This window comes from Scomber scombrus, chromosome 21 (assembly GCF_963691925.1).
Source record: "Scomber scombrus chromosome 21, fScoSco1.1, whole genome shotgun sequence".
Taxonomy (NCBI): domain Eukaryota; kingdom Metazoa; phylum Chordata; class Actinopteri; order Scombriformes; family Scombridae; genus Scomber; species Scomber scombrus.
Window position 1 is genome coordinate 14,735,936 of NC_084990.1, and position 27,723 is coordinate 14,763,658.

At 39.9% G+C, this 27,723-nt stretch overlaps 2 protein-coding genes across 2 annotated transcripts in view; both read right to left on the reverse strand.

Moving 5' to 3' along the window:
* Positions 1–5,251: 5,251 nt before the first annotated feature.
* LOC134003587 (dnaJ homolog subfamily C member 7-like) lies at positions 5,252–13,258 on the reverse strand. Its single transcript, XM_062442828.1, has 14 exons — positions 13,171–13,258; positions 11,106–11,194; positions 10,612–10,736; positions 10,353–10,466; positions 10,140–10,214; positions 8,915–9,033; positions 8,573–8,726; positions 8,113–8,277; positions 7,880–7,971; positions 7,718–7,791; positions 7,470–7,616; positions 7,194–7,361; positions 6,088–6,162; positions 5,252–5,998 (listed from the first exon to the last, which is right to left on the reverse strand). The coding sequence occupies exons 1-14, from the start codon at positions 13,239–13,241 to the stop codon at positions 5,961–5,963; spliced, it is 1,506 nt and encodes a 501-aa protein (XP_062298812.1). The 5' UTR covers positions 13,242–13,258; the 3' UTR covers positions 5,252–5,960.
* A 7,452-nt stretch (positions 13,259–20,710) lies between these two features.
* Positions 20,711–27,723, reverse strand: part of LOC134003112 (zinc finger protein 385C-like) — a 38,842-nt gene continuing 31,829 nt past the window's right edge. The window contains exons 4-8 of the mRNA XM_062442243.1: positions 24,217–24,406; positions 22,411–22,788; positions 22,128–22,330; positions 21,748–21,846; positions 20,711–21,027 (exon numbers count right to left, since the gene is read on the reverse strand). Of these exons, the coding sequence (XP_062298227.1) occupies positions 20,797–21,027; positions 21,748–21,846; positions 22,128–22,330; positions 22,411–22,788; positions 24,217–24,406 (1,101 nt within the window). The 3' untranslated portion in view covers positions 20,711–20,796. The remainder of the gene's footprint in view (positions 21,028–21,747; positions 21,847–22,127; positions 22,331–22,410; positions 22,789–24,216; positions 24,407–27,723) is intronic.

The following is a 27,723-nucleotide window of genomic DNA, read 5'->3' on the forward strand; positions in this document are numbered from 1 at the left end:
ACACACACACACACACACATGCCAAGACTTGGAGTCTTTCACACCATCTGTATGTTCTTGGGTGTGATTGGGAAGCGCTTCCAGGCTGCAGGCCTAAGGGACATATGCATTGAATCTGGAGCTGTGGCCGAGGGATCTGTCAGTGGTGTTTTGGATGGCCATAAGTAGTAGATCTCTGAGATTCCACAAAATCATGTATGAATCCCTCCTGAGGCTAGTCTGGAATCAGTTTCCCCAGTGGCTCACAGAGAACCATCCTGATGCCCACGATCTCCTAGATATCCTGCCCCTAGTCTTGAGTGTCTTTTCTGAGGTTATATCATCAACCACTGTAGAAGAATCACTTGACCGTACAGTCTTCAGAAAGGTCCATCAGTACTTCTGTGAATTCCTGCAGCATCTCAGGTCTCAGCAAGGTCCACTGGCCAGCTTCTGGATGTCATATATTGACATGGTGGAGGTTGTAATAAACCTTGTGAGGGCATCACGTGAAGGAAACTGGGCATTGCACATGGCTAGCATTCGATCAATCATCCCCTGGACCTTTGCCTATGATAATCTGAATTATGCAAGGTCACTCACTGCTTACTACTCAGAGATGAGCCACATTGAACATGAGAAACCAGGTCTGTACATGTTTCTCTGTGAAAGTGGCTTTTCGGCCCAGCTGAGTGCAACAAACACATTTGGCAGGGTTCCGATTGACCAGACCCTAGAGGAAACTGTCAATCGGGACACTCAGACAGCTGAAGGCACAAAAGGGTTCAGCTTGAACCCAGCAGCTGTCTCAAGATATTACCTTACTGCTGAGTACAAAAGCATTTACCTGTCTATATTGAAAAGCTCCCTGGGACTCCAACAAAGTGACTGTTCTCACAAGGACCTTGGACAAAGCAGAATTGCCAAAGATGAAGAACACATTACAAGCACTGTGGATCTGTTGGATTCTAGTTGGATAAATCCATTTGCAGGTGGTGAGTCCCTTGTTTCTCTGTCTACTGGAAGTACAGCACCAGCAGATGTTGCTGAAGACCTTCTGAATGCACACATCATTGGCGAGAATGCCTAGAACCTTCTCTGCTGAGCGTGTTGAGAGTAATCCTCCTGCAAAGCAGTTCCATGCACCACTCTCCAAGAAGAAACTGAAAACGTTCTCCTCAATGCAGGGAAAGGCAAAGACATGCAAAACTGGGAATAAAGAAGTTATCCTCAAAGCTGATAATCGAATATTTGCCCACATGGTACTGATTGCACAGAGTAGACAGCTCAACCTAAAGGAGGTGTTATCTCATCTACTTGGACCACTTCCGTGGGCTCTTGCTTCACCAGATGGCAATGTGAGGAAGACTTGCAAATCCTCACTTGCCAAGCAACTGCTCAAGTTCCCATGTGTTGCTGAATCATTGCCATTAAATTCCACCTGCGTAATAGATGGCATGGCACTTGTTCAGAAGCTGAACGGTGATGGCAAGACATTTGCTGATATTGCAGACTATGTCTTGTCCACTGTGCTAGCTGAAGCAAGTCACAGCACCCGTGTTGACATTGTTTTTGATGTATATAATGAGGCTTCTATCAAACACATGGAGAGAGTAGCCAGAGGTGCAGACTCAGGCACAGAGGTCAGACAGATCACTGCAGGGCACAGAGTTCAGCAATGGAAGAAATTCCTACAAAGCAACAACAACAAAACAAATCGTGCTACCTTCTTGCTCAAAGAGTGGGGCAAAGAACAGTCTAGAACAAGACTCGGTGAAAAGGTTCTGTACACTACAACCAAAGATCAGTGTTACAAGCTGACCCAACAGGGAGTGCACAAGGTAGCAGACCTGTCGTCCACTCAGGAAATGGCTGACCCCCGTATGCTACTCCATGCTCGCCATGCTTCAAGGACTGGTCACAAATCTGTCATCTTTGTGTCTGATGACACTGATGTCTTGGTGATAAGCCTGGCTACCAGTGACGCACTCACATGTGACCTGTTCCTGAAGACAGGGACAAAGAATCGCACCAGTTACGTAAACATCTCACAACTCGCTCGTGGTCTGGGTTCACAGTTGTGTCAGGCTTTGCCTGGTTTACACGCATACACAGGCTGCGACACTGTAAGTGCATTTGCAGGTCGTGGTAAAGTGTCAGCCCTAAAACTTCTTCAGAAGAATGAAAACCTCTGTGAGACCTTTCAGAAGGTTGGGGCAGACTGGACAATGACACCTGAGTTGTATGCAGCTTTACAGGAGTTCACATGTCAAATGTACAGCTCCAAGTCCAGAATCACCAACATCAATGAAATGAGGTATGCACTTTTTTGTGCAAAGAAAGGCGTAGAATCCTGGCAGTTACCTCCATGCTCAGATTCTCTCAGGAAGCACTGTCTCAGAGCTAACTATCAAGGTGCTATCTGCAGAAGATGCCTCGAGAACAACCCTTAAGTTCCTTCCCCAGTTGAGCATGGGTGGTCTAGAGTGGACCAAGATGGTGACTTGCAGCTCTCCATAGACTGGTTCAATGTCTCCATTGGTCCACAAGCAGTACTCCATCATGTCAGTTTGTTGCCAACAACTTGCACTGACCTATGCCATGCAAGACAGTGTAAAAACCAGAAGGATGACTTTGCTGATGAGAAACAATCCTATTCCTCTGATGAGGACTCCGACGAGGAGTTTGATTAGTGTCAAGGCCTTGAATGATGCAATCTGTGCGAAAATGTCATAAAATGTCATTGACCATGCCTAAAAGTCATGACCTTGACCTTTAACAGTAATGGCAATGTCATAATTGGGTTTACCACACCTTAAAACATAGAAATCCATGTCTCATTTGTTATTTGTTATACGTTTTTTTAGATTTTCAGCTATGTCAGTGTTCTGCTTAATTTATACGCATTATTTTCTCAAACGCCATGTCTGATATAACACTGAAAATCACCCCCTACAAATCAGATAATATGGGTAAATGATACATTTTCTGAATCCTCAGGGTCATGCCAGTATTTCAGTGTTTGGATTTTGTTTCTCTGATGCTCCCTGTTGCCACAAGATTAAAAGACAAAAGATGACATAGGCGGAAATGGCAGGAAAATGTTTGTGTTTGTGGCTGTACTTATCCAAAATGTTCACAAAATGATTGAAATGAAAGCCCAGAGTCCCCTTTAAATGATACCAAACATAACAAAATTAAATATTCCAATATGTCCAATATAGATTTTCAGCTATGTCAGTGTTCTGCTTGATTTATACGCATTATTTTCTCAACCTTAGTTTACATTATGTGTGATAACTCAAATCAGCTACTCTGGTCAGATGGCCGAAAAGCTGAGATTCCAGGCTTTCAGAAAAGGTATGGTAGCCTTTGCCACTTTTTCGGTAACGACCAACCCCTCTGGCTCACGGACTAGTAGCCCAGTTACTGTATCAACAAACTGAGTGAAATCATTTCCTTTGTGTAATTTTTATTTCATGATGCATGATTGTTTTTTGTTGTATTGTATTTAATGTCACACACGGTTTAAGTGGTATCTATAAGTAGATAGAGAATGACCTACAATAAATCATTCAAAATATAAAACTTTTAAAATTACCAATGTTTAAAAATGAGAATTAACAAAACTGTCTTAATCCTTCCTTTGTTATTTATTTTATTTTTTATTTTCACTTCAGTTTATTATATGAAACCAGGTAAGAATCTACAGATAAGATTAGATTAAATTACATGGAATTAGATTAGATTAAATTGAACTATCACTGAACAAGTACAAGTGCTCAACAAGAAGATGCAGTTGGCATCGAGCCAGAGTGTAATTTAGGTATCAAGTACTGATGTGCATGATATAAATTACTGAGGTATAAAGAGAATTCCTGTTAATATGAGGTACAGTTACATGGTCAGTTTGATCATAAAGGAGTCTATAAACAGTGGTGGAAAATGCTTGATTGTAAGTAAACGTTATATCACAGTTGAAATACACTGTTAGTAGGAAAAATCCTGCACTCACTTTTACTTTATTTAGTCTGAAAGTACAGAAGTATTATCACAAGTATCACAAGTAAAAATTCTCATTATGAAGTCTGGCCTGCTTCAGAGTTATATTATTACTATTGATGCATTCACATATTATCAATTTTTTCACATTTTCCAGCTTGTCAAGGTGCAAGTCATTTAAACTACTTTACAGAATATGTTTTGTATTTGGGTTTATAACAACTTTTTTTTTTTAAAAAGGTAATCATGTTTTGTATGTAAAATTATAATCTGTAAAATAACAAATGTAGTGATGAGTACAAGATTTCAATCTTAAATGTAGTTAAATGGAAGTACAGAACAAGCATATTATTATGAAAAATCAATCAGTGCATTCTAATCCAATCCAACAGCTCTGCCATAAAATCTACTTTTAGAGTAGATTACATGGCAGAGTTGTTGTACTGACTTGCATTAGATGGTGTTCCCAATAAAGTACTTGTCAAGAGTATTAAGTAGCAGAAAATGGAAATGAAACAGACAAATGATCCCATTATCCCCAATAAATGTCACCAAATAAGTCCAACATTATGGTAAAAGACGAGCCTTTATTTTCCCAATAAGAAATGCATGTCTTGTTAATACTGTGACATGTTTTAAAAATGATTCACAGATCAGTGACAACAATGTAAGTTTCCAGCCTACTAGTATTGCCCCTTTTAAAACAGGCAGAACAGGTAGTGGAGGGGCTCTACTGACAGGATGTGTATGACAAGTATCAAGTGAATGACAGATCAATGATGACATAACAACTAAATTCAGGTCTTTCATGTTTGACAGGATGCAAATTTCACTTCCAAAACTGAATTGTGTGTACTGACCAGACCTGACTTTTTTTTTTCTATTAAAGAGCACAAAAAACATGCTTCTAATGTTAACTGTTGCGTTTGCAAATAGGTGGCTTGCTCTGCAGCTTTTTAAGTAGGTTTAAATGTGAGTTTAATTAATCTACTCAGTTTGGTAAGGCACCACTTGAATTTGATCAGGACAACAGTACAGATGTGTTATCAGTGCTGAGTGGAAGTGGATATACTATCAAATGGCTTTCAATAGAGGAAACTTCTGTAAATGTATTCAGATTTTGGCCTGTTTCAGAGAAAGATTTTACACAGCGTAGAGGATGGTGAGGAAAACATTTACAAATGATTTTTTTATAAAAAGGAGGAAGACAATGAACACTGGCTGCATATAGTTTAGAATATACAGTACAATAAATATAAATAGACCAAAGGAGGACTGAAAAAGAAAAATTTATGGACACATTAGGGCTTTACATTCGAGTCAAATATACAATGCAGCATGGATAAAAGGAGAGGAAACAAAAACCCTGCAAGTCGATTCTATATTTGGCAAGTGAGCCAATAAAACCTGGACACACACTCGCAAGAGACAGGCGCTGTCCTTGTTAGGCTGTTCTGAGGTCAGCTTTGACATTGAACTTTCACAGTTCATCGACACTTGCTCTACAGAGACATGCTGTCCCGGGTGAACCATAAAAAGGTAGACCATGTTATGACTTCAATAAGTAAATCAACCATGATACTTACATTTCCAATGCATTCCTTACCTACTGATCACCTTAGTGAAGGTAGAGGCGGTTTTACAAGAGTAAATTTATCCAGTATAATTTCGATTTTGGCGATAAGGAAATGCTCTGCTCAGCTGATCCAAAGTAACTTCTTAAAAGAAAAAGATGTCTTAAAGAACTTCTACAATGTTAATTCATAACAAAAGCCTCTTAATTATCCTCCCCAATGTTTGATATCATCAACATAAGGAATAAATTTAGGAGTGAATGCAATAATCAAAAACCTATGGAAAAAGACCATTAGGGGGATTTCGCAAGACACTTGGGAGTATGAGCCTTGCGAGGTGAATATGGGTCCAACTTAATATTGTCCACTGCAGGGCTGCATTTTCCCGCATGCTCCTTGTTCGCATTAACCAAACTGGAAAAAGAAATTTCCGGGCGCATTGTCTGGAAAAACAAAAGGAAATAAAAGAAGTTAGCATCTTGGCTGATCCTTTTTCTCATGTTTCAATAAACTTTAGGATGTCTAAACCTACCTGCACTGGAATCAAAAGAAAATCCTCCTCCATGGCCGCCAAAGAAAGCCCTGAAGATGTTGTTTGCATCAAAATCTAGAGAGAAAGCAACAGATAATACAGTGGGATTAACCTTCAAGAAAAAGAAAAGAAAGACATAACACATCTTTGCGTTGATAATCAAAATGGAAGTGAAGCATTTCGACATGTATACATTTCAAATACATTTCCTCCACAAGTGCCCGCAGGATAAAACTGGTTTGTTTGTTTTTTTTAAGCAAAGAAAATTATACACTTGTCTAATACTAAAGAAAAAAGTTAAAAATTAAACTTTGATACTAAGTGCAGTTCAGGTGACCAGTAGTTACAGAATGAGAAAGGGAAAAATGGGTGTCTACCGCATGAGTTGTAAAGTAATATTTGTATTGGGTAGCATTTACACATATTTTTTGCAGTTTCTGGAGAATTGATTTTAAGATTTTCAAAATATTTAAGTTGATGAAGCAAAGTCTCTTTTGTTCCCAAAAAACTACAAAAAGGTCAGACAGACTGGTGGTCATTTTTTGAAGTCTGGAGAGCAAATTTGCTAACGCGGTCATTAAGCTACAAACCCTTCTCACTGCCATTTATCCCAAACACATTTCACATGGTGACTGGGATATTGCCCCAGATCAACATAACAGTAATTTTATAAAAGCAATGTTATATTCAATTATGTGCAACACACAACTTTTAAAACTTGTAACACCCCCCATATCTCTTAATATTGCAGGGAAAGAGGTGGCATGGGGAAACACAATAGGTTACATTTGCACAAAGCATACTTGACGTATGACAGTTTATGTAAAATATGTTGGCTGACATATGCAAATAATTCTGACAAAATAGAACAGCACATGTGGCTCCAACTTGTATATTGTAGGTTGGTGAAGATTGTGTAAAATCTGAAGGCTGTCAAACAAGTTTTACTCCATATAGACAATAAATCAGTTGATCTCTTTGTTCCTACTATTCACATCAATCCAGTCAGTTGATGGTAGCAAAGATACATTCTCTTTCATTCGACAAATAACCTGCAGATTGAACACAAATCTAGCCAAGAGATGGAAGGGAAAAAAAAAGGTTACCTCCACCATCATAGCCGCCGCCGCCGCCGCCGTCTTCATCCAGGTCATGTCCATTGTCATATCTGATTTTCTTCTTTGGGTCGGAGAGCACAGTGAAGGCTTCGCCCACCTCCTTGAATTTCTTTTCCTCCTCCTTTTGCACCTCTGGAGTCGCTGCACTGTGGCGATCTGTGAGACAGTGAGAATGTACGTTTTCTCTAAATGAGACCCAACATAAAAACAAAACAAAACACCAAATATCATCCAAATCGGTGTGTAAAAGACCAACATGGCTACCTGGGTGGTGCATTAGGGCCCGTTTGCGATAGGCTTTTTTGATGTCGTCCTCTGTGGCGTTCTTGCCGATTCCTAGCACTTTGTAGTAATCTTTCCTCTTGCTCTTCTTCAGCTCCAGCTGAGCGTTCTTTAGCAGATGCTTGTGGTCTACAGTGACATAATGAAAAGCAAGCGATAAGAATGTGTGAAAGCCTGGCCAGATATCCAGGTTTGCAGGTTAATATGTCACAACTAAGATGGCTCCATACCTGATGTTTTTTCTGTCTGGTACACTTTTTCATAGTCCCGCACAGCCTCTTCATACTGCTCTGTGTCCATGTAACTACAGGCGACAAAGACTCACTCAAAAACTGCAGTGTTGAACAATAAAACACACAAATTAGCAGAAATGTACTCAATGTATAACATACCACTGAGCTCTTCTTAAGTAGGCCTTGATGTAAGTGTCGTCTAGTTTGATTGCACTGGTGCAGTCGTTAATGGCTTGATCAAGTTTCTTCAGCTGTTAATGAGGAAAAAGTAAACGACAGTGAGCTGATTAGAGATAAAAAGGTGACGGACACTGATAATGGTTTCTGTTTTTAAAAGGCAACAATCAGTCAGTATTATACGATTTCAGCCATGCTCATTTGCTGCCTTTTACCTTTGCTCCTGCTGTGGCTCTGTTGCAGTAGAGTTTGGCATTGGTCTTGATGTTGTTGGGGTCTATCGTCAGCGCCTCAGTATACAGCTGGTAGGCAGCTTCAAAGTTGCAGTTCTTAAACGCCCCGTTGCCCTCGTCTTTCTTGGCTTTTAAGGCTTTAGCATTCTGATATAGAAAGAGAAAAAGTCCTCATGGTTACTCAAGATTACTAAAAAAAAGACATACACACGACAATTAAATAACTTCAAACATGGATTTATTATGATAATCTTGTCATATGTCTGAACCCAAGGATTACTTAGTCCGTTCACTTAGAGAGCAGTTGTCATTTCTATCATACCACAACAGAAAGCACAACCTATGGCAAGATTTTGCATACAATTTGGATTATTTTACATTCTGTACACAATCATATAACATTAAAGATTTCATAACAGAAAATGTTCGCATACAAACTCACCCTGCAGGCTAGCCGGGCCTTTTCGTGGTCAGGTGCCATGCGCAGTGCCTGGACAAAAAACTGTACAGCTTTATCGATGCAGTCCTCATAGTAAAGACATAGGCCTCGAACGTATAGTGCGTCTGCGTTTGTGGAATCCATTCGCAGGATATCGCTGGAAAAGAAAGTTTGGATGGCTATGAAGAATCTAGCTAGTAAAACAGCATACTTTACTATATAGATACAATTGAAGAAACTTGAAAATACTAAAAACTATAAAATGAACAATAGGGGAAGAAAACAAATAAGCATGGCTGTGACAAAATACCAGTTGCTCCTAATTAAAAGTTTGATTGTTTTTACCTTGCAACAGACTGGGCTTCTGGATAGCGTCCCAGCAGAGCCAGACACTCCGCCTTGAGGATTTTGAAGCGGTGGCAGGCACAAGCCAGAGCTAAGGCCCGGTCCATACAGTACACAACCTAGATCAGGACAAAAACACAAGAGCCACATAGCAAAACATGAGTGTTTGTTACACTCAGTCATTCACACATGATAGAATAACAAATGTCCGAAGCCTCTTCCATATACGTGTGTGGCTCAGCATGACTTGGAGCATCAGCCCAGCCCAACAGGGATTTGCATTTCCATTACATCAGAGCTACCAACATGAAGTAATGTCTTTAAATGATGATGCGTTCGCCTTAAGTCGAAAAGCAGAGGGCTGTATTCATCATTGCTGTGACTAATGGTCAAAGTCGCGGCTGTAAAATGGTGGATAAGCACATTTAATTTCCTGTATGTTCTTCACATTAAAAGCCTTCTGTTAGTCAGCAGCAAGCTTTTAATGTGAAGCAGCAGCAGGAAATGTTTTAATCAGCAGTAACTTAACACTGCTCCCATATGGCTGAATGCTATCAGGAAATGGTAAAATAAAGCAGATTTCTGAAAGAACAAACAGAAACACGGGAGAGAAACTGAACGTCAAACCACAGAGATTCAGTTAGGAGCTACGAAAAAACAGAGCTGAACCACAGAGACTTTCAAAACGTCTTTCTCTCTGGTCTCCAGCACAGACACGATTTCAGTTTCACAACACATCTTGTTTGAGGGGTAGAATAGGGGAAAATAGGTGTTGCCATGGGTTGGCTGAGATTGGCCAGACGTCCCTGTAATCTGCTTGGAGGTTGGTCGGGCACGCTTTGGCCCAACTCTGGAGATGGTCCATCTCGGGCGTGACTTGGCAAAAGTCAGCATGTTTAAACTGGTAATGGAAACGCAAATCAATGTGGTATGATTTGACTCAGCATGGCCAAAGGGGCTAATGGAAAAACTCTATTGCAGCATTTCAAAATCTAAATATTGTTTTTGGCTTTCCAGTCAAAGAAGCTACTCAAAGTGTTACATTAAATGCATAAAATCCTGTAAAAAGAATATCCACAACTAAAGAAATCCTCCAATTAATATCTTCAACTAATAAAGACAGGTGACTGAAAATTTTTCTCACAGATTTTTCCAGTGAATCGTATATTTGTCCTTGAGTAATTAATGCAGGAAAAAGTCAAGTAAAACTTCAATCATAAAGTACCTTTCTGAAATCCCGCTTTTCGAAGCCAAAATCCGCCATTCGTTCGTACTCCAGTAGCGTTGTTGCATTCTTAGTCTGGAATTAAACAACAATCATGTGTGAGTACAATCTTTACAATGGGAGTAGAATTTGGCAACACCACGTTCAGTATGTTTGGCAAGTTTGTTTTCTATTGTGATTAAATAAAGTGTGAAACATTCAGGTGGTCCACACCTCCTGCTGGGCCTCTCTATTGCTGGGCTCCATCTCCAGAACCTTCTGAAAGCAGCGGCCGGCTGCCCGGGCATTTCCCAAAGAAAGGTGGCACTTGCCCTCACGTAGATGACCCTGAGGAGAGAAAAAGGCCACACCTCCTTGTTAGGACACTGTGAAGTATAGATATGAATTGCCTCATCTGCAAGTGCAACCAAGCTTTGGAGACAAGTAGAAGAGTGCAAATCTAAGAGTGAGGCGACAGTCTGTTGAAACTGACCTTCATGAAACAGTCATCCAGTCGCACAGCCTGCTGGGAATCTTCGAGGGCCTCACGAAAGCGACAGAGCATCATGAGGGTGGCTGCCCTGTTACCATAATAACTGGCATTTTTGGGGCTTGCATCTTAAAATAAAAGAAGAAAAAAAAACATGTCACAAAGGTAAAGTGATACGTAGCTACAGATTATAGATAAAGCAGAGATCAGCACCTGGTCCTAGTCACCATTAATAAAAGTATCATTCAATTTATAGCTGAAATCCATATCCTGAATCGTGTTTTCACTACTCGGTTAAGGCTGTTCATTTTTGTTTGTGAAAAAACATGATGCTGTGTTTACAGTACACTGAATGACTATTACACGTTAATGAGATTAACCAGATGAGGTGTGACATCAGAAGATCAACAACACTGTTTAACAGGAGAGTACGAAGAGAGTTTTGGTTAATGGGTGTTTGAAATCACCAGATAAAGAGTAGTTAGTGGTAATCTCACCAATGGCCTTGGTGTAATAGTTGAAAGCCTCGGAGTACTCTTTCTTGATGTAGAATGCATTTCCTTGCTCTTTGAAGCCTTCAGCCTCACTGGAGAGTGGAGAAACAGAAACCAGAGTCAGGGTGAAACGGGAACTTGATACAACAACAGCAGACATAAACTGATATGATACAGAATAATTAAACTGTTCAGCAATAAACCAATAAATGCCATCCTCGAGTTATGATGTACAAAAGATGATTTGTGCTCTTCAAAGGCCAGTCAGCTCGCTTAGGCTAGGTTTGAATAAAAAAGACCTTTAGCATCAACTGTAGTGCATTACACATGAAACTGGGACAGCAGAGCTGGGTACACACCGTCCTGATACCTCTAGTACTAAACATAGCAATGAAATTCACCTGCTGCAGTCCTGTCATAAATGCCAAGTCTTAAAGGGTAAATCAGCGCTGAATTACACCAAGCTGGCTGTGCTGCTCCCTGAGCTCCTTAAACCATTTAGTCTACATGTTGCAACTCAGGCCACATCCCCATCAGTGACATCACAGTAAGTGTTTTCCAGCATGCTGCAGCCATCAGACCGTACATAACTCTCAAACAAGGATCAAACTTTTAAAACATATTTATATTGAATGCATCAGCTATAAGGCTGCAACATCTGCGGTTGCAAGGCAGACTATACCTCTTTTGTTTGTGAGTCTAAATCTGCAAGTGTATAAAACAAACAGTCCAGCAGGACCTGCAGGTTGTTCTCAATAGCTAAACCAATTATTGTCATTTGGTAATATTTCACATTGCAACAGTATAGAAGCAACCTGAACTTGTTCCCTCCATATCAGGATTCCTAAAGTCATTATACATTTTTGCACGGTCCAGTAATGTCACCATTACCATCTAACTCTCATCTTACAAACTTGTTGATTACAGCTTCGCAAATGTGATGATGTGAAGATATCAGCTTGGGCTCCAAGAAATTATACTAGGCATTTTTTACACTTTAATGACATTTTATAGATAAAACCATTCATGGAGAAAATAATCCGCAGACTAACTAATAATGAAAATAATGGTTAGTTGAAGCCCCACTGTAAAACATTTTAGATCTAAAAACAAGAAAAACATTTAAAACTTGATATTTCAGAGTGATTGGCTTGCTATTTATCAAACAGTGTGACATGAACACAAACCAGTGTATTTACATTATCAATTTTTCGCACTATAATCCATTTTTTCTAACATTTTACGTGAATAAATGTAAACCTGCTATAAAATGCAGCCTTACTGGGTAAACCACTGTGATGTTTGCCTATTTGGGAGACCTGAGTGTATTTGATCACTTTGCATTACATGACAGGACACCCAGCTGTAATGTTTATAATAAGTTACTCATAAATACGTGTACTGTCGACTCATCCATAGATTGCAAATGCAAATCTAAAACCACTGGATGTATTTGTTGCTTTATCTAGTAAAAGTTACTGTGTTAAATCCATTTTCTGTTTGAATATCTGAACCTGTTTTAGATGTTTCGGGAGGTTTGGACACTTTCATAATTATGGTATTTTCAGCGGTAAAACAAGCTAAGCTAAAGCTACTAAGCTGCCGTACCTGGAACTTTCTAGAAAGGAGAAAAAACCTGCCATGTTGGCGATGACCTATACTTTAAGTCCTTTGTTAAGATTTTAAAAACGTGTGAACTTAAGGGTAAATACCGTATAATCTTTGTTTCTACTAAATCTTAGCCGAGTATGTTTCTACGCGGTTATCTTGACAAGAAGTCGGTAAATTGAACCTGCACGCTCGCTTAAAATTGTTCCGTTTGGTTTATTTTAAGTATTACGAGTCCATAATTCGCTTTCTAAAATATCCCAACAACACGCATTTCAAGGAAAACCGTGAAAATGTGAGATACACATTTCCCCGGAGAAAGCTAACGTTAGCCTGGTTAGCATGTGTCCGGGATGGAGCCTCTAGGATGACGGCCTCTCGGACCCAGTCACACAATCCGAGCTGTTTTTAAAACAATAACCGAAGAACAATAAAACACGGCAGACAACTATGTGTTTACCGCTCCATGTCATCCTGATCGTAGATCAGGGCGTCCGTATCCACCGGCACGTCGATGTCAACAGCTGCCATTTTTTCTGGAAAGGACGATCACGAACTGACGTCACTTCCGATACCTCTCTCTCTTTTTTAGGTCATAGGATGGTAACCCTGGACTTGCTCTCGCGAGATTAATACGTTGTTGTTCCTTCATTGTTCGCGTTATCTGTCTGTCTGCAAAAATAATTATGTTTTATGACGTGTGGTTAAATTTAAACACGAAATAAAAACGCTTTGATAAGGACAGATAAGGATTTGTGTAAAAATGATCACTCTCGCGAGATCTTTCGCAAATCTAGGATTACCATGTAGACATGACCAGAAACTAGGCCACTGCTGAAAAGAAAAAGAAAGTGGAACAAAGACGTGTAATCTTCTCAAAGCAGACAAAACAAACTCCACGTACCTGCACGAATGTCAAAATCAAAGCAAAAAAAAAAAGTATTCTAAGGAACCATACGTGCCAGCATCAAATAAAATAAATTATGATTCTTATTTTATTTTATTATTTTGTGTCACGCTATCTGATTTTTTGTTGTTACAGTACTGTTTTGTGTTGTTTTGTGTCTACTAATCAATGTTTTTTCTACCCTTTTTGATGTGTATTATGTTTGTGTCTATCTGTCCACCCTGCCCTACCTGATGTACTTATGTCTGTCTACCATTTGTAGTGTTTTTTAGTCCTTACAGGGACTGCAGAGGGAAACTAGCCAATGGCTATACTCTGGTGCAATGCATCTTTTCAGATTAATGTCAAGTTAATGTAATGTCTTTACTCAACTCTGGAGGAATTTTTTAATCCAGCACCCAATGTATTGTGTGTGTGTGTGTGTGTGTGTGTGTGTGTGTGTGTGTGTGTGTGTGTGTGTGTGTGTGTGTGTGTGTGTGTGTGTGTTGTTTTTTAAAATGACTTTTTATTGTTTCCAATATTCAACTTACACAAGTGTGCTATGGAAACATGAAGCCTGTAGTGCAGATACATTGAGAATTCACTTTACTGTGAAGTAGGAGACACCTGGTGTCCAACAGTTAAACCTTTTAAATGAAATATACTTACATATTTATAGATTTCTTCATTTTTAATTAGGGACAAGGAGTAGATCACTAAATATCAAGTCTATCATTTTAAAATATTGAGTTTTTTTATTAAAATAATAAGATGAATTAAAGCCGCAAGCAGCGATGGCGGGCCCTCGCTCACCCATGCCACCGCGGGGCCTGAGGCATGGCGGGGCTGTGGCGTGAAGCAGAAAGTGAGAAAAAACCTGGAAGGAGGCCAAAAATGCAATGTTTCGTTCATCCAGTAGGGGGCAGTCACAGGTAGTTACACATATGGTCTGGTGTGGTCTGGTGTGTTCAGGGCGGCCACTCATCAGTCATGTGAAGTTTGGAGTGAATTGGACAAAGCATGAAGGAGTTATGAGAGGTTGATGGTTCATCCACCAGGGGGCAGTAGAGTGTAACAAAACACAAGCGGTTGCGTTCAGGGTGGGACAGTGATTACACATGTGAAGTTTTGTGGAAATCGCACAATGATGATGTAAAATATGGCACTTCCTGTTTCCACTAGGGGGCGACACGAGTGAGATCGCCTATGAGCGTTGAGGTCGGCACCCTGGACCTGTGTACCAATTTTCATGATGATACGAGTTCAATAAAGCCATCAAAAAGCCAAACGTATTTTCATGGCGAGGAATTGATGGTCGCCGCGTCGCCACACGGACGCCATTACTCGTAGCTTCACAGTCTTCATAATGTAGCTTCACCAACTGGTTCTGAATGAAGTTGATGGGGCAAAGTATGTAATTTTAATGAATCTTAGTTAACTTCCTGTTACCACCGGGGGGCGCTATGAGTTACGTGGGAAGTTAATTTATCGGGACGTTCAGGGCGGAGCCATCATCATGTCCAGCAAGTTTGAAGCTGATTGGATGAAGTATGTGGGCGTGAGAGCCACTCGTATGTACATGGCGAGCACGCCAAAGTTAGTTGAGCCCTGGCAGACACGCCCTTTGACCTACGGATGCGCAGAGCACAACTTAAGCTCAGCTAGGTCTGGAGATGTTGCATACCTAATTTGAACTAGATCGGGCGAACGCTGTGGGAGGAGTTCATTTTAGGCGGGAAAAATCAAAGCCAAAATGGCCGACTTCCTGTTGGTTTGAGGTCATGAGGTCAAGAGGCTTTTTTGCATATGTGGGTATAATACATATGTGTACCGAATTTTGTGAGCATAGGACAAAGTTAGCAAAATTCCCTATGGGCATTTTTGGACTTTGTAGGGGGCGCTATTCCGCCATTCTGCGTCGACCATGTGCGACCACCCAAAAATATCGAATTTCGGATGAGGCCGGACGTCCGTGCAAAAGTATAAGCATTTTCGCATTTGGGAAAGGGGCGAAATTGGGGCACGAAATGTCGGAATAATAATAATAATAATAATAATAATAATAATAATAATAATAATAATAATAATAATAATAATAATAAACATTACAATTTCAATAGGGTTTTCGCCAGGCGACTTGCAGTCGCCGCTCGGGCCCTAATAATAATAATAAACATTACAATTTCAATAGGGCTTTCGCCAGGCGACTTGCAGTCGCCGCTCGGGCCCTAATAATAATAATGATAATAATAATAATAATATTTTATATTTAATAGTAATAACATTACAATTTCAATAGGGCTTTCGCCAGGCGACATGCAGTCGCCGCTCGGGCCCTAATAATTGCATCGTAAAATGATGCTAGAATTAAACATCAATTAAAGCTGCAAGCAGCAATGAACGGGCCCTCGCCCCCCCATGCATGTCGGGCTGTGGCACAGTCGGAGGGCGAGCAGGTAGATGACTTCATTCGCAGGCTTTTATTTGACGTCGCATGATGTGGTGAAATATCACTGCCTGTGTCCACTATGTGGCACTAGAGAGCACCCACCAATTATATGTCATGTTGTAGTATGTGATGTGGAGAACACATCCTGTAAATTTCATATAAATCGCATAATGTTTGTCATATGAGGCTGACTTCCTGTGTCTAGTAGGTGGCGCTAGAGATTGTAGTGTATGATGTGGAGAAGACATCCTGTAAATTTCATATAAATCTGATAATGTTTGTCATATGAGGCTGACTTCCTGTGTCCAGTAGGTGGCGCTGTGTATATGACACAGTATTGATGCATAGACGTGTTCAGGGCGGGACCCTCTACATGCATGATCAATTTGGTGTAGATCGGACGATGTCTGTAGGAGTTATAAGGATTTCCTGCTTTTTGGCGAAGGATGGAATGTCGAAGGAAATTGTCGGCACCGCCACGCCCAAACCGAATCCCTAATCAGAAAGTTTTTTTGAACTTTTCATCTCCAATGTCTCAAGATGATTCTGTGCCAATTTGAAGTGGGTGGGATGACTAGTTCGTCCAAATATGGTGTGTGGAAATGGAAAAAATCACCAATTTTCAAATTGGCCGACTTCCTGTTGGAGTGACGTCATGGGTCCAAGAGACTTTATAGTGCGTCTTTACACGATACATGTGTTTACCGAATTTCGTTTGTCTACGTCAATCTGAGTAGAGGGGCTCGATTTTTAAAAAATGTTCTAGGGGGCGCTATTGATCCATTTTGCGAAAAATATCAAATTTTTCGCCGGATCGGACATGATTACAAGTTTTGGTGAGTTTTGGGGCACGTTTAGGCTGTCAAAAAGGCGTTTGTTTTATAGGAACTATAATAATAAGAATCAGGACAGATACAATAGGGCCTCGCACTGATCACTGCTAGGGCCCTAATAAGAATCAGATAAGGTATTGTTGGTAAAGGTAACTGTGGTGGGAATTTGTAAATCATCATTTGCCATCATCTGCATGCTACACACACCTGAAGAGGCCGCACTGCACCATGAGAGTCACGTTCTTTGATGTTTCCAGCATCTTCAACACCACCCAGTCACTCAGACTTGGTTAGAATTTCTCAATGATGCATGTAGACCATGGCCTTGTGTCCTGGATTATTGACTACAATATGCTAAACTGCAGGGTACCAAAATGTGCTGGTTATTCACACTGACCTACCACTAGAGGGCACCAGAGTATCATAAAATACAGAGCCGTATATATCAACGGCCAGTTGCCTCCTGGCCTTTCATCCGGAACCAGCTCTTTGCCAAATCCAGTACACATATGCCGTATAACCCATATAATCCATTGAGTTCTTACATTACTGTTATCAGTTTAAGAAATAATGAGCTCTACTGTATGAAATGCATGAGAAATTAGCAATATTTACATCTAATAAAACAATGAAATTCATACTCACTTTCATGTCTCTATGGCGACAACCCACAGTCAGGAAGTTGCTCCTTTTTGGTCTTTGGGAATTAACTACACTGCAACCAATATTATCTGCCTTTACAAGAATCTCAAAGATCCCTATGTTTCTGTTGCTCTTCCAAAAGATTTCCTCCATTTTTTCTCTATTAAAGTTTTTCAAGGAGTTTTCGCTTATTTGCATCGAGACTCTAAGGATAAAGGATCTTGTATTTCTGTAGTTTGTAAAATCCCCTGAGACATATATGATGCTCTATCCTGTGGTGATTTGTCAGAGCAGTGTTATGGTGAAGTGGGCACAGGAGAGCTGTGTTATTCTAAAGATAAATAAAACTATATTTTTTTATTCCTGGTTACTCTGAGCTAAAAAGACAGGCTACATTATAACTCAAAGTTGAGTCATATGACTAATTATTAATCAAAGTTGAGCCTGCATGTCATGCCATTGGTGACATCTTACTTCAAACTCTCGCCAGTTTGGAAAGAACATGAAAGTGTGCATATGAAGAGTGCTGCTACTCAAATAAAGCTGGTATTTGAGAAAAACCCAATTCCTTCCTTGTGCTTGTTCATCTTATGGCGTCCCTGTGTTTGCCGGGCTTTGGGGTTTGGAATCTCTGTTGTTTATTGTAGCTGTGATAGCCTTTGGGGCTTGGAATCTCTGTTGTTTGTTGTAACTGTGATAGCCTTTGGGGCTCAGTCTTGGTATCTCTGTTGTAGGGTTAGGGTTAATCTTTAAACCTCTGTTGTAGCTGTGATAGCAGTTGGAACATTGGGCGAGAAGTTGTCCTTTGTTAGTTTAGATGGTGGGTTTCAAAGCTTCCATATCCACAAGCTCTGCGTATTGCCCTCCACAGAAGATGAGTGAAACCGTAATAATAATGCTGAATATAAACTGCAATGGCCTGACTTTGAATCTGTCAGGGGATCTTGTTGCCGATTTCCTTTTATCTCTCCCCATTGTTTGTAATAAAAGGATTAAAATGCTCATAAAAAGGGTGTCAGCACACTTTAACAACACTGTTGGGCGTGGTTACAGGTGCAACAGAGCACAGCCACACCTCGATAATAACGCATTAACGCAAATTCATTTTAACAGCACTAATGTTTTTAACGTTCTGTTTGACCCTTGTCTTGGCCTGTAGTTTGGAAGATAATGAAGCGATGCTGCAGTAACATGTTGCATAACAAGCAGATATGGATAAAGAAAAGGGTCTTATGATTGGCAAATTCAGCTCCAAAACCCTGCCAGATGTTCTATCGACATGACCAAAGTTGTTTACATTTATTGTCGATATGGATTACCACAGAAGTACGTTGAGTCTCAACTACCAGCTTCTGGCCAGAAACAGCTGATACAGAGAGCTCTCTTCCCGCTTGCCAAAGGCAGACCACACTAGAAAGTTTGCAACGGAGTGTGAGGTTAGACACAATTACGTTGTATGAGATTATTTGTTTGAAATGTAAAGGATCCAGGGAATGATCTTGACAAGTTTAAAATTGGACACTACATTGTGTTAGTGTGACGGATGGAATAATATTCAGTATTGGTATTTCCTGGTTATAGTTCTATAGTTGATTTTTTGTTTAATATGTTATTGTGTCAACTGCAGCAGTGTAATATTTATTTCTGTGTTTCCTTATGTTTTAGTTTTATGATGAGTGATGACGCCTAACACCACCAGTAGTATGTGTAGCTGTAGTTACTGGAGGGCACCAGCAGAGGGAGTGTACAGTTGTTGTGCTTATCAGTATTTCAGTGTCTTCAAATCTTGATGGGTTCAGCGATTCACCACACATTACACCGCAATTACAATTATTAATGTTTGTCGCCTGAAATTGTTTTGTATAATTTAAGATGGCCTATGATACATTTCATATTGCACAAAATGTATTTATTCTTTCAAAATTTGAAATAAGAGCAGGAGTTCTTGTCCACAACTATATTCATATGCTAAGTGAGCCTATACTCAAAACAAAACTATGAATGACAGAGGAAACTTATTTTTCTATACTACAATAGAAACAACCACAAGAATGTAAAAAACAGTACTTTTTATAAGTTCATATAGAATACAGTATCCACATTTTTTTTTAGCACATTATAATTTACATTATTGCAATTGATGCACAGTTACACAAGTCATTAATTATACCAGGTGACACTTCAAAAATACATATTGCTTGGGATGATTCAGCACAATCAGGTAGGAGGGGGGTACATTTCTAAACTTAAAGAATGTACTCTTTTTAATACAACTCTATAAAAAAATGACAGGTTTCATAACATCAAAGACACATTAAATACTTGAGGCTAAATCATCTCACTTTTGGGAAACAGCACACATCAGCCTGCCTCTTAAAATTGCACAAACAGTATCAAGCTGTGCAAAACATATTCATCCCAACAACACCTGAAGAGTTTATTTTAATGGCTCATGTCAAAGAAATACATGTTTCATCTCTTAAAACTGTATATTAAACCATCTCATCTGTAAGCATTAAATGTAGTTTATCTCCATATAGTGAATATTCGTGGCATCATATTAGGGTGGTGGTTGATTGTCACCTCATTGGATAGATAGAGAAAAACAGACAGAAACAAACATAGAGATAAATATGAATGTATCTAAAATAAGTTATAAAGAAATGGCTTTATAACTTGGCTGACATTTGTTGAGATGACCTTTGTTTTTTATAAGAGGGGTTATATGGAAGTAACCAGTTTCATGAGTGAGTAACACAATCTGGATTTCCTCTATTTAGTAGTGATTATGGAAACTAAAGCAGAAATGAAGTTGTGTACCTTTTTCTCCCAGAGAAACCTCTCAAGTTGAAAAACTGTTGGCAACAAACACTTACATAACATTTACACACCCTAGTGTTTTTTCTATTATAGTCTTATAAATAACATGAAAAGATACTTGTCATTATGGCTTCCAGAGGGGTCCAAACCCCAGGGAACATGCACTCAACAGTTTGTCGAGAGGAAACAGCTGAGCGATGCTCCTTCCATTTTGAGGGTGAGACTCTGCGTTGAAATCTCAATCCACACCAGGGGATTGTGCATACTGTTCTTATGACCTGAACATGCCAAACTTGACATGCTCATATGCTTCTCACTTGCTGTCACTGTATTGAGTCTTGGTGTCAGTCACGGGGTCCCATGCTTTGTTCTCACTATGCTTAAGTCCTCTCCTGGTCCAGCTTTGGCAATAGGTTAGGTCCAATCTCAGGTCCTCTGGTTTAGCATGACTCATTGCTAGTAAGGAGAGAAGATAATGGGTGCATGCGTGGCCCTCAGAGGTCCTGGGGCAGGCCTGAAGAGTGTGGGGCTGATCAGGGGGCCCTGGATGATGGCTGTGGGACCCTGCGGCAGCCGTAGTGCCAGTGGTCCAGATGCCATAGTGCACAAAGCAGCTGGATTGAGAGGGCTGGTCAGGAACCCTGCCGGCAGGGCCTTGGACAGCTGCTTCTGCAGGGCCACTTTAGTCTGAAACAGAAGACAACAGTCATATTCAAAGTCTAAAAAAATGCATTTAAAAATATAAAAAGTTCAAATTGTTCAGACTGTAAATATGAAAGTCTTAGTATATCACAAAAATAACTACTAAATAACGACTCTCTTATTTCAGAAGAGAAATGCTGTTCATTCTTTGTTTTTATTGTAAACTTAAGGTAACTAATGAGCTCATTTCTGAAGCTTCTCAAATCTTGAGTTTAAACAAGGCACTAATTTTAAAATAGCTCATCTTTCTCACATAACACTTCGAAGAACTCAATTACCACTTGGCATCAATAAGACTTGCAAATATGGTGACAGGTGCTAATCACAGCTTACCATTTGCATCTAGCGAGTATGCGTATAACTTGTTTGTACTGTGTTCTATGTTAATGACTACGTGCTATGTGAACACAAATAAAAGCAGTCAAATGTGGTCCAGGTGTTCTTCCTGTGGGATCAGAAATCTGTTTACTGTCACATGTGGGGACTCGCCTCTCTTTGGGGAACAAGAAGCAAATCATAACTTAAATCATTACATTTTAAGGCAAATATTTGGTTTAGGGTTAAGGTTAGGGTTAGGCATGGTTATAGTTAGGGTAAGTCTCCAGTAAATTAATGTAAGTCAATGTAATGTTTTCTAAAGTGATGGAAACACAACTGTGTGTGTGTGTGTGTGTGTGTGTGTGTGTGCGTGTGAGATATTCTTACCGCTAAGATAGCACTAGGCTGCAGTTTATTATAGGGGGTGAACTTTGCTTTGACAGGCTTCCCGGCCAAGCGCTCTTTGTGTCTCCTGCTGTTCATGTGCTAAAAGGGGACAAGGATATGCAGAGATTCAGTCACGAAAGCTGAAAGTAACAAACCACAGAGCCAAACAGCTGGGTAGTTTATCTCATAGAACACTAAGGCTAAACTTATTTATGTTAGTGGTGGAATTTGATAAAAAGTAATTGCCTTTTTCACTACAAATATATGGATAATGTTATTTCATCCTACAAAATACAAACAGGTGTCAAGCCAATTATCTTTCATCACACAGGGAGTCCCAATGCCAGATCCAGTGGAGGTTGAGCAGAAGTCCCGCCCACCTGTTTCAGCTGTGTCTCAGAGTTGACGGACACCTGGCACAGTTCACAGTGAAAGGGCTGGCTGCTTACACCCACAACCGCTCTGGTCTTGCTGCCCATTCGCTGCTTAATCCGGCAGGTGGGCCTGGGCGATGATGTCATCTTGACCCTGCCTTGTGACTGGCTGCTGTTCTCACCGTCCAGCATCTGTTTGTGCTTGGAGCCTGATTCAGACGATCAAATGTCAGAATTAGCAAGCGGCTTACAAGAGTTAACTATAGTACAGTAATATTGTAGTACATACCACTACAGTGAGCATCCAACTGGGAGCTGGAATTAACCGTCACTTTGCACGTGGGACAGTGGAGCTGTTGTTTTTTGTTGTTCTTGGCCTCCTTAGCCTCCTCCACCTTCACCACCTCCTCCTCACCTACAGTGGAGCTCCCCTGGGGGTCAGGGACTGGTGCAGAGCTGGGGCCCGGACTGCCAGCATTGTCCACCGCTGGACCATCTGAAGTTAAATCAGAAAGCTGAGAGCTAGGGGAGAATTGCGGGGACAGCTGAGGAGAGTGGGGTGAGGGGGAGTCCGTAGATGAAGGCTGTGAGGGAGGAGTTGGTGCCAGTGAACTCCCCTGGCCATTTTCTAGTTGTTGTTGAGCAGGCTGGGAAGAGGTGCTTGGGCCTGAGCACAGATATATGAAGAAAGATATTAAATGCATGATAATACATTAATTCTATACAATCAAGTTATACCATTTTTTGATTAATGCAACCTTTCAGCACGAGAGGTGTGACCTCTTTCTTTTCTTTTCTTATCAGTCTTTTTGTCCAACCTGTCATTTTCCCCATTTGTCTACTTATCAAACTGTGTTATTCATTTCCCTCATCATCTTATTTTTGTTCTTTTTTGCTCTATCATCTCTCTTTAATTTTTATATCTTTTCTTTTTTTCTGCTCCTCAATCATTCTTCCTCTTCCCTTCTGTCTCTCTGTCATTTCTTCGCTGCTTCTGCTGAAGCTCGCTCTGCGACATCAATCAACAACCATGGCAACCGCTGGATGTAACAAGCTTATCATTATGTGGATGGAGGGAAATTGATAGGTGCGGGAATAAAATGGGAGGGGGAGGGTAGATCAATAACGAAAAGGGAAGCTAGACAGAGTATAAAAAAGAAGACGGTGACATTTTTGTCACACAATGAGAAGTTGAAAGACAAATGACTGAAATGGAGCAAATAGAGCACAGTTGTTACATAGGTTTTTTTGTTGGCAATGTTGCTGAATATCAACAGCTACAGTGTAAAATCTGGTTTGTAACCACTGTTAATTAAGGACACTGATGTCATGTTCAGTTTATACTGCAATTCTAAGGAGACATTTATTTTGTGAGTAATTTCAAAGACCATAATCTTCACCAAAATAGTACCAAAACAACATGTCGAGCTAATTTCAATAATGTAATGAATGTTAAAAAAAGATACATTTCATTTATCATTAGAGCTGATACAATTGCTTGTTTAACTGATTGACCAGACATAAATCAGCAAAAAATGTGATACTTGATAATTAGATAATATATTATTATATATTGATAATTAGCCACTGCTGATAGCTATAGGCCTCTGCACAGCAATATGGGCTGGTCTCCATGCCCCCACCTCTCTATTCTTTTCATTTACTGCTGCTTAATCTATTCAGGCAACAAAACACATAGGCACCCATGACTTTTACTTGTGGGACTTTTCCCACAACTATCCAAATCTGATGACATGACTATTAGCAACATCACAACACATTTCACTAAAAATAAAAAAGAACCTGCACGTGGGAGTTGTGTTGAGTTGCTGTTGATTTGCAACCAAAACCAAATGCAAAGAAAGAAACAGCATTACATCACTCTTCAGATGGCATCGCTCATCTTGCAGAATGTATTTGCTTGACTGGAGTAATTACCGACATGACAGAGCCAATGATAGCAGGACAGGTAATAGCTGGTAATTAGCTAGCTGAGTGGCAGCTACCAAGCTTTAGTGCTTACGTCTCTCCAATTATCACTAATTACTAAGAGGATGGAGAAAGGGGCTCCTTTAAAAAAAAGAAAGATTTATACCTGTTATATCTTTTAAATGTGCATCTGCTGGCATCACTCCTCCTCCCATCATCCCCCTCTCTTTCTCTCTGTCTCTGTCTTTCCCTGTTGTGGATGGACTGTGTCCATTCTTCTGGCGGTTCCTCTGGGTCTCCATGGCCTTCAGCTTACGAGCATGTTTGTGACCCTTGTAATGGGCCTCTGCCTGGGTCTGGCCATGACACACACGCACAAATATGCACACATGAGCAGAACAAGCAGAGAGGAGAGTCAGTTCAAAGTCCATGAAAAGAATCACTGACATGATTGTATTAGTGAAGGGCAGCATGAAATCAGTAAACTGTAATCTTTCCATCTGTTCCATCTCTTTGGTTTCACATGCTTCCGTGGAGTTGGGGAAAAATTATGCGAGTGAGCATTTGACTAGGAGTAAAAGCCACGTCACCATTTTGATCATCATTGCCATGTCGTGCACAAATGAGCATCAGTTGGACTCATGGCATCTCATGACCATCCTCGGAGCTCATTGGCTCGTCCTTCCACTGATTCACTCTGACACAATATGACCCGTATCCGTTATGCTGAAATGACCTCTGAGCCTTCCTTTGTGAGAGAAAACAAATTTGTGGCAGTGTGACAACAGACACATGCAAATTTGAGATTGCAAAGTGGCTCTGGACGATTGTAGATAAAGCAAAACTCGCTCTACAAAGGAAGATCAGTTTACAGCAAATAGAAGGGCACCGACGGTGAAACAAAACAACTGAAGCAAAACACATTTATCTTATAATCCACACACACATTAATATTTCCATACAACACAGACATTTAATATGCACTACTTAGTTTAAGGAGTGCACAAACAGCAATAAAATAAAACATTTAGTTTATTATTGTCTTTAATTTTCTATGACAATAAACAATAAATGTATACGATATTTTCTGACAACTTAGCAAACTCCATCTGTGGATGAAGACTGTGAGAAGCAGTTGAAACCTCAAGTAAAAGCTAGTGAGTCACGATTGACAAATGTCAGATTTCCTAGTTTTAATTGTATGCGCAGTATTGTTATGTATGACAGACAATATCATTACTGCTATGCATCTTTCTGACAAAAAAATGTAAATTCATCCTTTTGTTTGTTTTGTTGTTCAATGATGGAAGACATGTTTTAACTCTTTTAACAGAGAAATAAATAAATTAAACTACATAAATTAAACAACTACATACTCTTGGAGAAGAGTTCAAATTGTTAACAATCCAAGACATAAAGTGTTTTAAAGGGTAGGTGTGTTGATATTTTTATATATTTCTTACATTTAGCAAATCCCATGAAATTACTAAAAAAAACAATGAATGGATACTAAAAATTACTCTCTGTGGCAAAGGTATTTTATATCTTATTTCATTGATCACATCAGTGAGCCTCTTAATTTCACTAGATGTTCTTTCATTATGAGGAACATGGACACTGTCATTTATCTTTAATCAATTCCACATATGCCATGCTGTTGCTGTAAATACTCACTGCAGCTCCAAATGTGTAATAATTAACCACTGAAAATAATCCCCAACAATAGTAGCCTATATTTATTCCTGTGTACAATTTGCAAAAAAAATGCCAGTTTCCAGCTGTTTTTTAAATAAACCCTTTTAAAAAATGAAAATATATGTGGTATTTGTGATACATTTTAAAATATTTATCGTAAGTTAAAATTAATTGGTTCATGGCTGAGTGCCACAGACAAGGTAGAAGGAATATGGACTGACTAATGCATAACAGCTTTGGTCTTTTCATGGGATTTTTGGGATAAACCTTATTTACCAATGTAACCAGCCTTATTCTTTAAGTGCATATATTTTTGCCACACTAGTGCCTTTCTGTATATGAAAGACACACAAGCACTTCCAACAGAGTCTGAGTTAGGAACAGTGTCAAAAGACTTCAAATATCTGGCAAGATAATTTGTCATTGCTCAAATTATCCATACAATTTTCCAGGCACACGCTGTGCACGGTGCAGCCACTGATTAAGCACATTCAAATTCGTAGTGTGCAGAAGAGATCTTTCAGTGACTGTGCTCATAAAGTGAAGTCTTCCCATCAACATTTTGCCAAAAGCTTGGCCTGTTACACAAACAAAAAGGGCACCATAGTGGGTAGAAGTGTGTGATGGGGAATACAGGGCTGGACAAAGGGTATATGACCCCTTTGGCTACGTTGAATGTCAGTGCACACTAACCATTCAGCGTGATTTTCAAGTGACTCAGAGGGATGACTCTGCTCCCATCTGCATACTATCTGGCATGCCAGTGTAGTATGAGTTTACTATGTTCCACCATAGTAACTTGTTAAAGAATAACACCTGGAATAAGAGTCCCAGCATGACAAAACAAATATCCTCAGTAAAAACAAGCGAAGGAGACTGTCAGCACTGCTTGGCCTCTGTTGACCTGTATTCAAGCAGCTTTATGCAGTCTGACACCACTGATGCCCAAACGCTTCATACACAGTGAGCAAACTCTGCCCTCCACAAAAGAGAAGCAAAATCAGAATCAGTTGCATGTGATCCTTCAGGCTTGAATCTTACATGCGTTTTCAGTGAGTTTAGCAGTCTTAAAGGAATATTTTGGAATTTTTCTAGTCTATTTCTTTTTTTATACACACCGGTTATATACTGTAATAGGTTTTATTTTTATTCATCCATCTTTATCAAACTTGTCAAACATCTTCGGCTTTCCTTCTATTAGGGAAAAATCCACATCATCATCCAGTGCGTGAAAGCAATCCACTGCTCTGCCAAACTGAACCTGACATTATAGCAGTACAATTTGAATTTAAGTGATTACTTGAACCTGCATTAACTAATTTTTCTGCCACTTGGGGACAGCACAACAAGCTGTAAACTCAGAACTGCCATATTATCAACCTTAAGGCTTCTTCAGACTGTGCGACAACAACAATCATGTAAATTTATTGGATGTCACATTGTGGTGAGTTGTGTGATCATTTATCTGTGGGTTTCATTTAACACATCAAAATGGAGGATTGCATCCTCATGAGACCAAACCTGATGAGCCTCTAGCTAAATGCACTCATGGCCTTCCCCTAGTGATACAAAAGACACAGCGCTGTCTCTTCTGTCACTATCAAGGCTTGTTTATGTGTTGGCCTGTGCTGTCTCTTGTCCTCAATCTAAGCTGCACATCAATGACCCAGAAGGCAGTTAGGGGCTGATTTGTGTTGTAAATTAAAGGGTTCATTGCTTTGTTTTACTAGTTGAACTGAGTTGAACTCTGGATGGGAAGCTGAAGCTGCATGTCCAATGTGAACAATAGGGGTAGATGGATATAAAAACAAAACCTACTGTATCTACACAAGCAGTGAGGATAAAACACACATAGACTTCAAATATTCTGAACTATTCCTTTAATCAATTTTCTTTGTGGAGTGCAAATTCCATCCGGTCAGTGCTGCCCCTTGTTGGGACCTGGTACCTGCCTGCAACCTGGCATCCACCTCCTGGG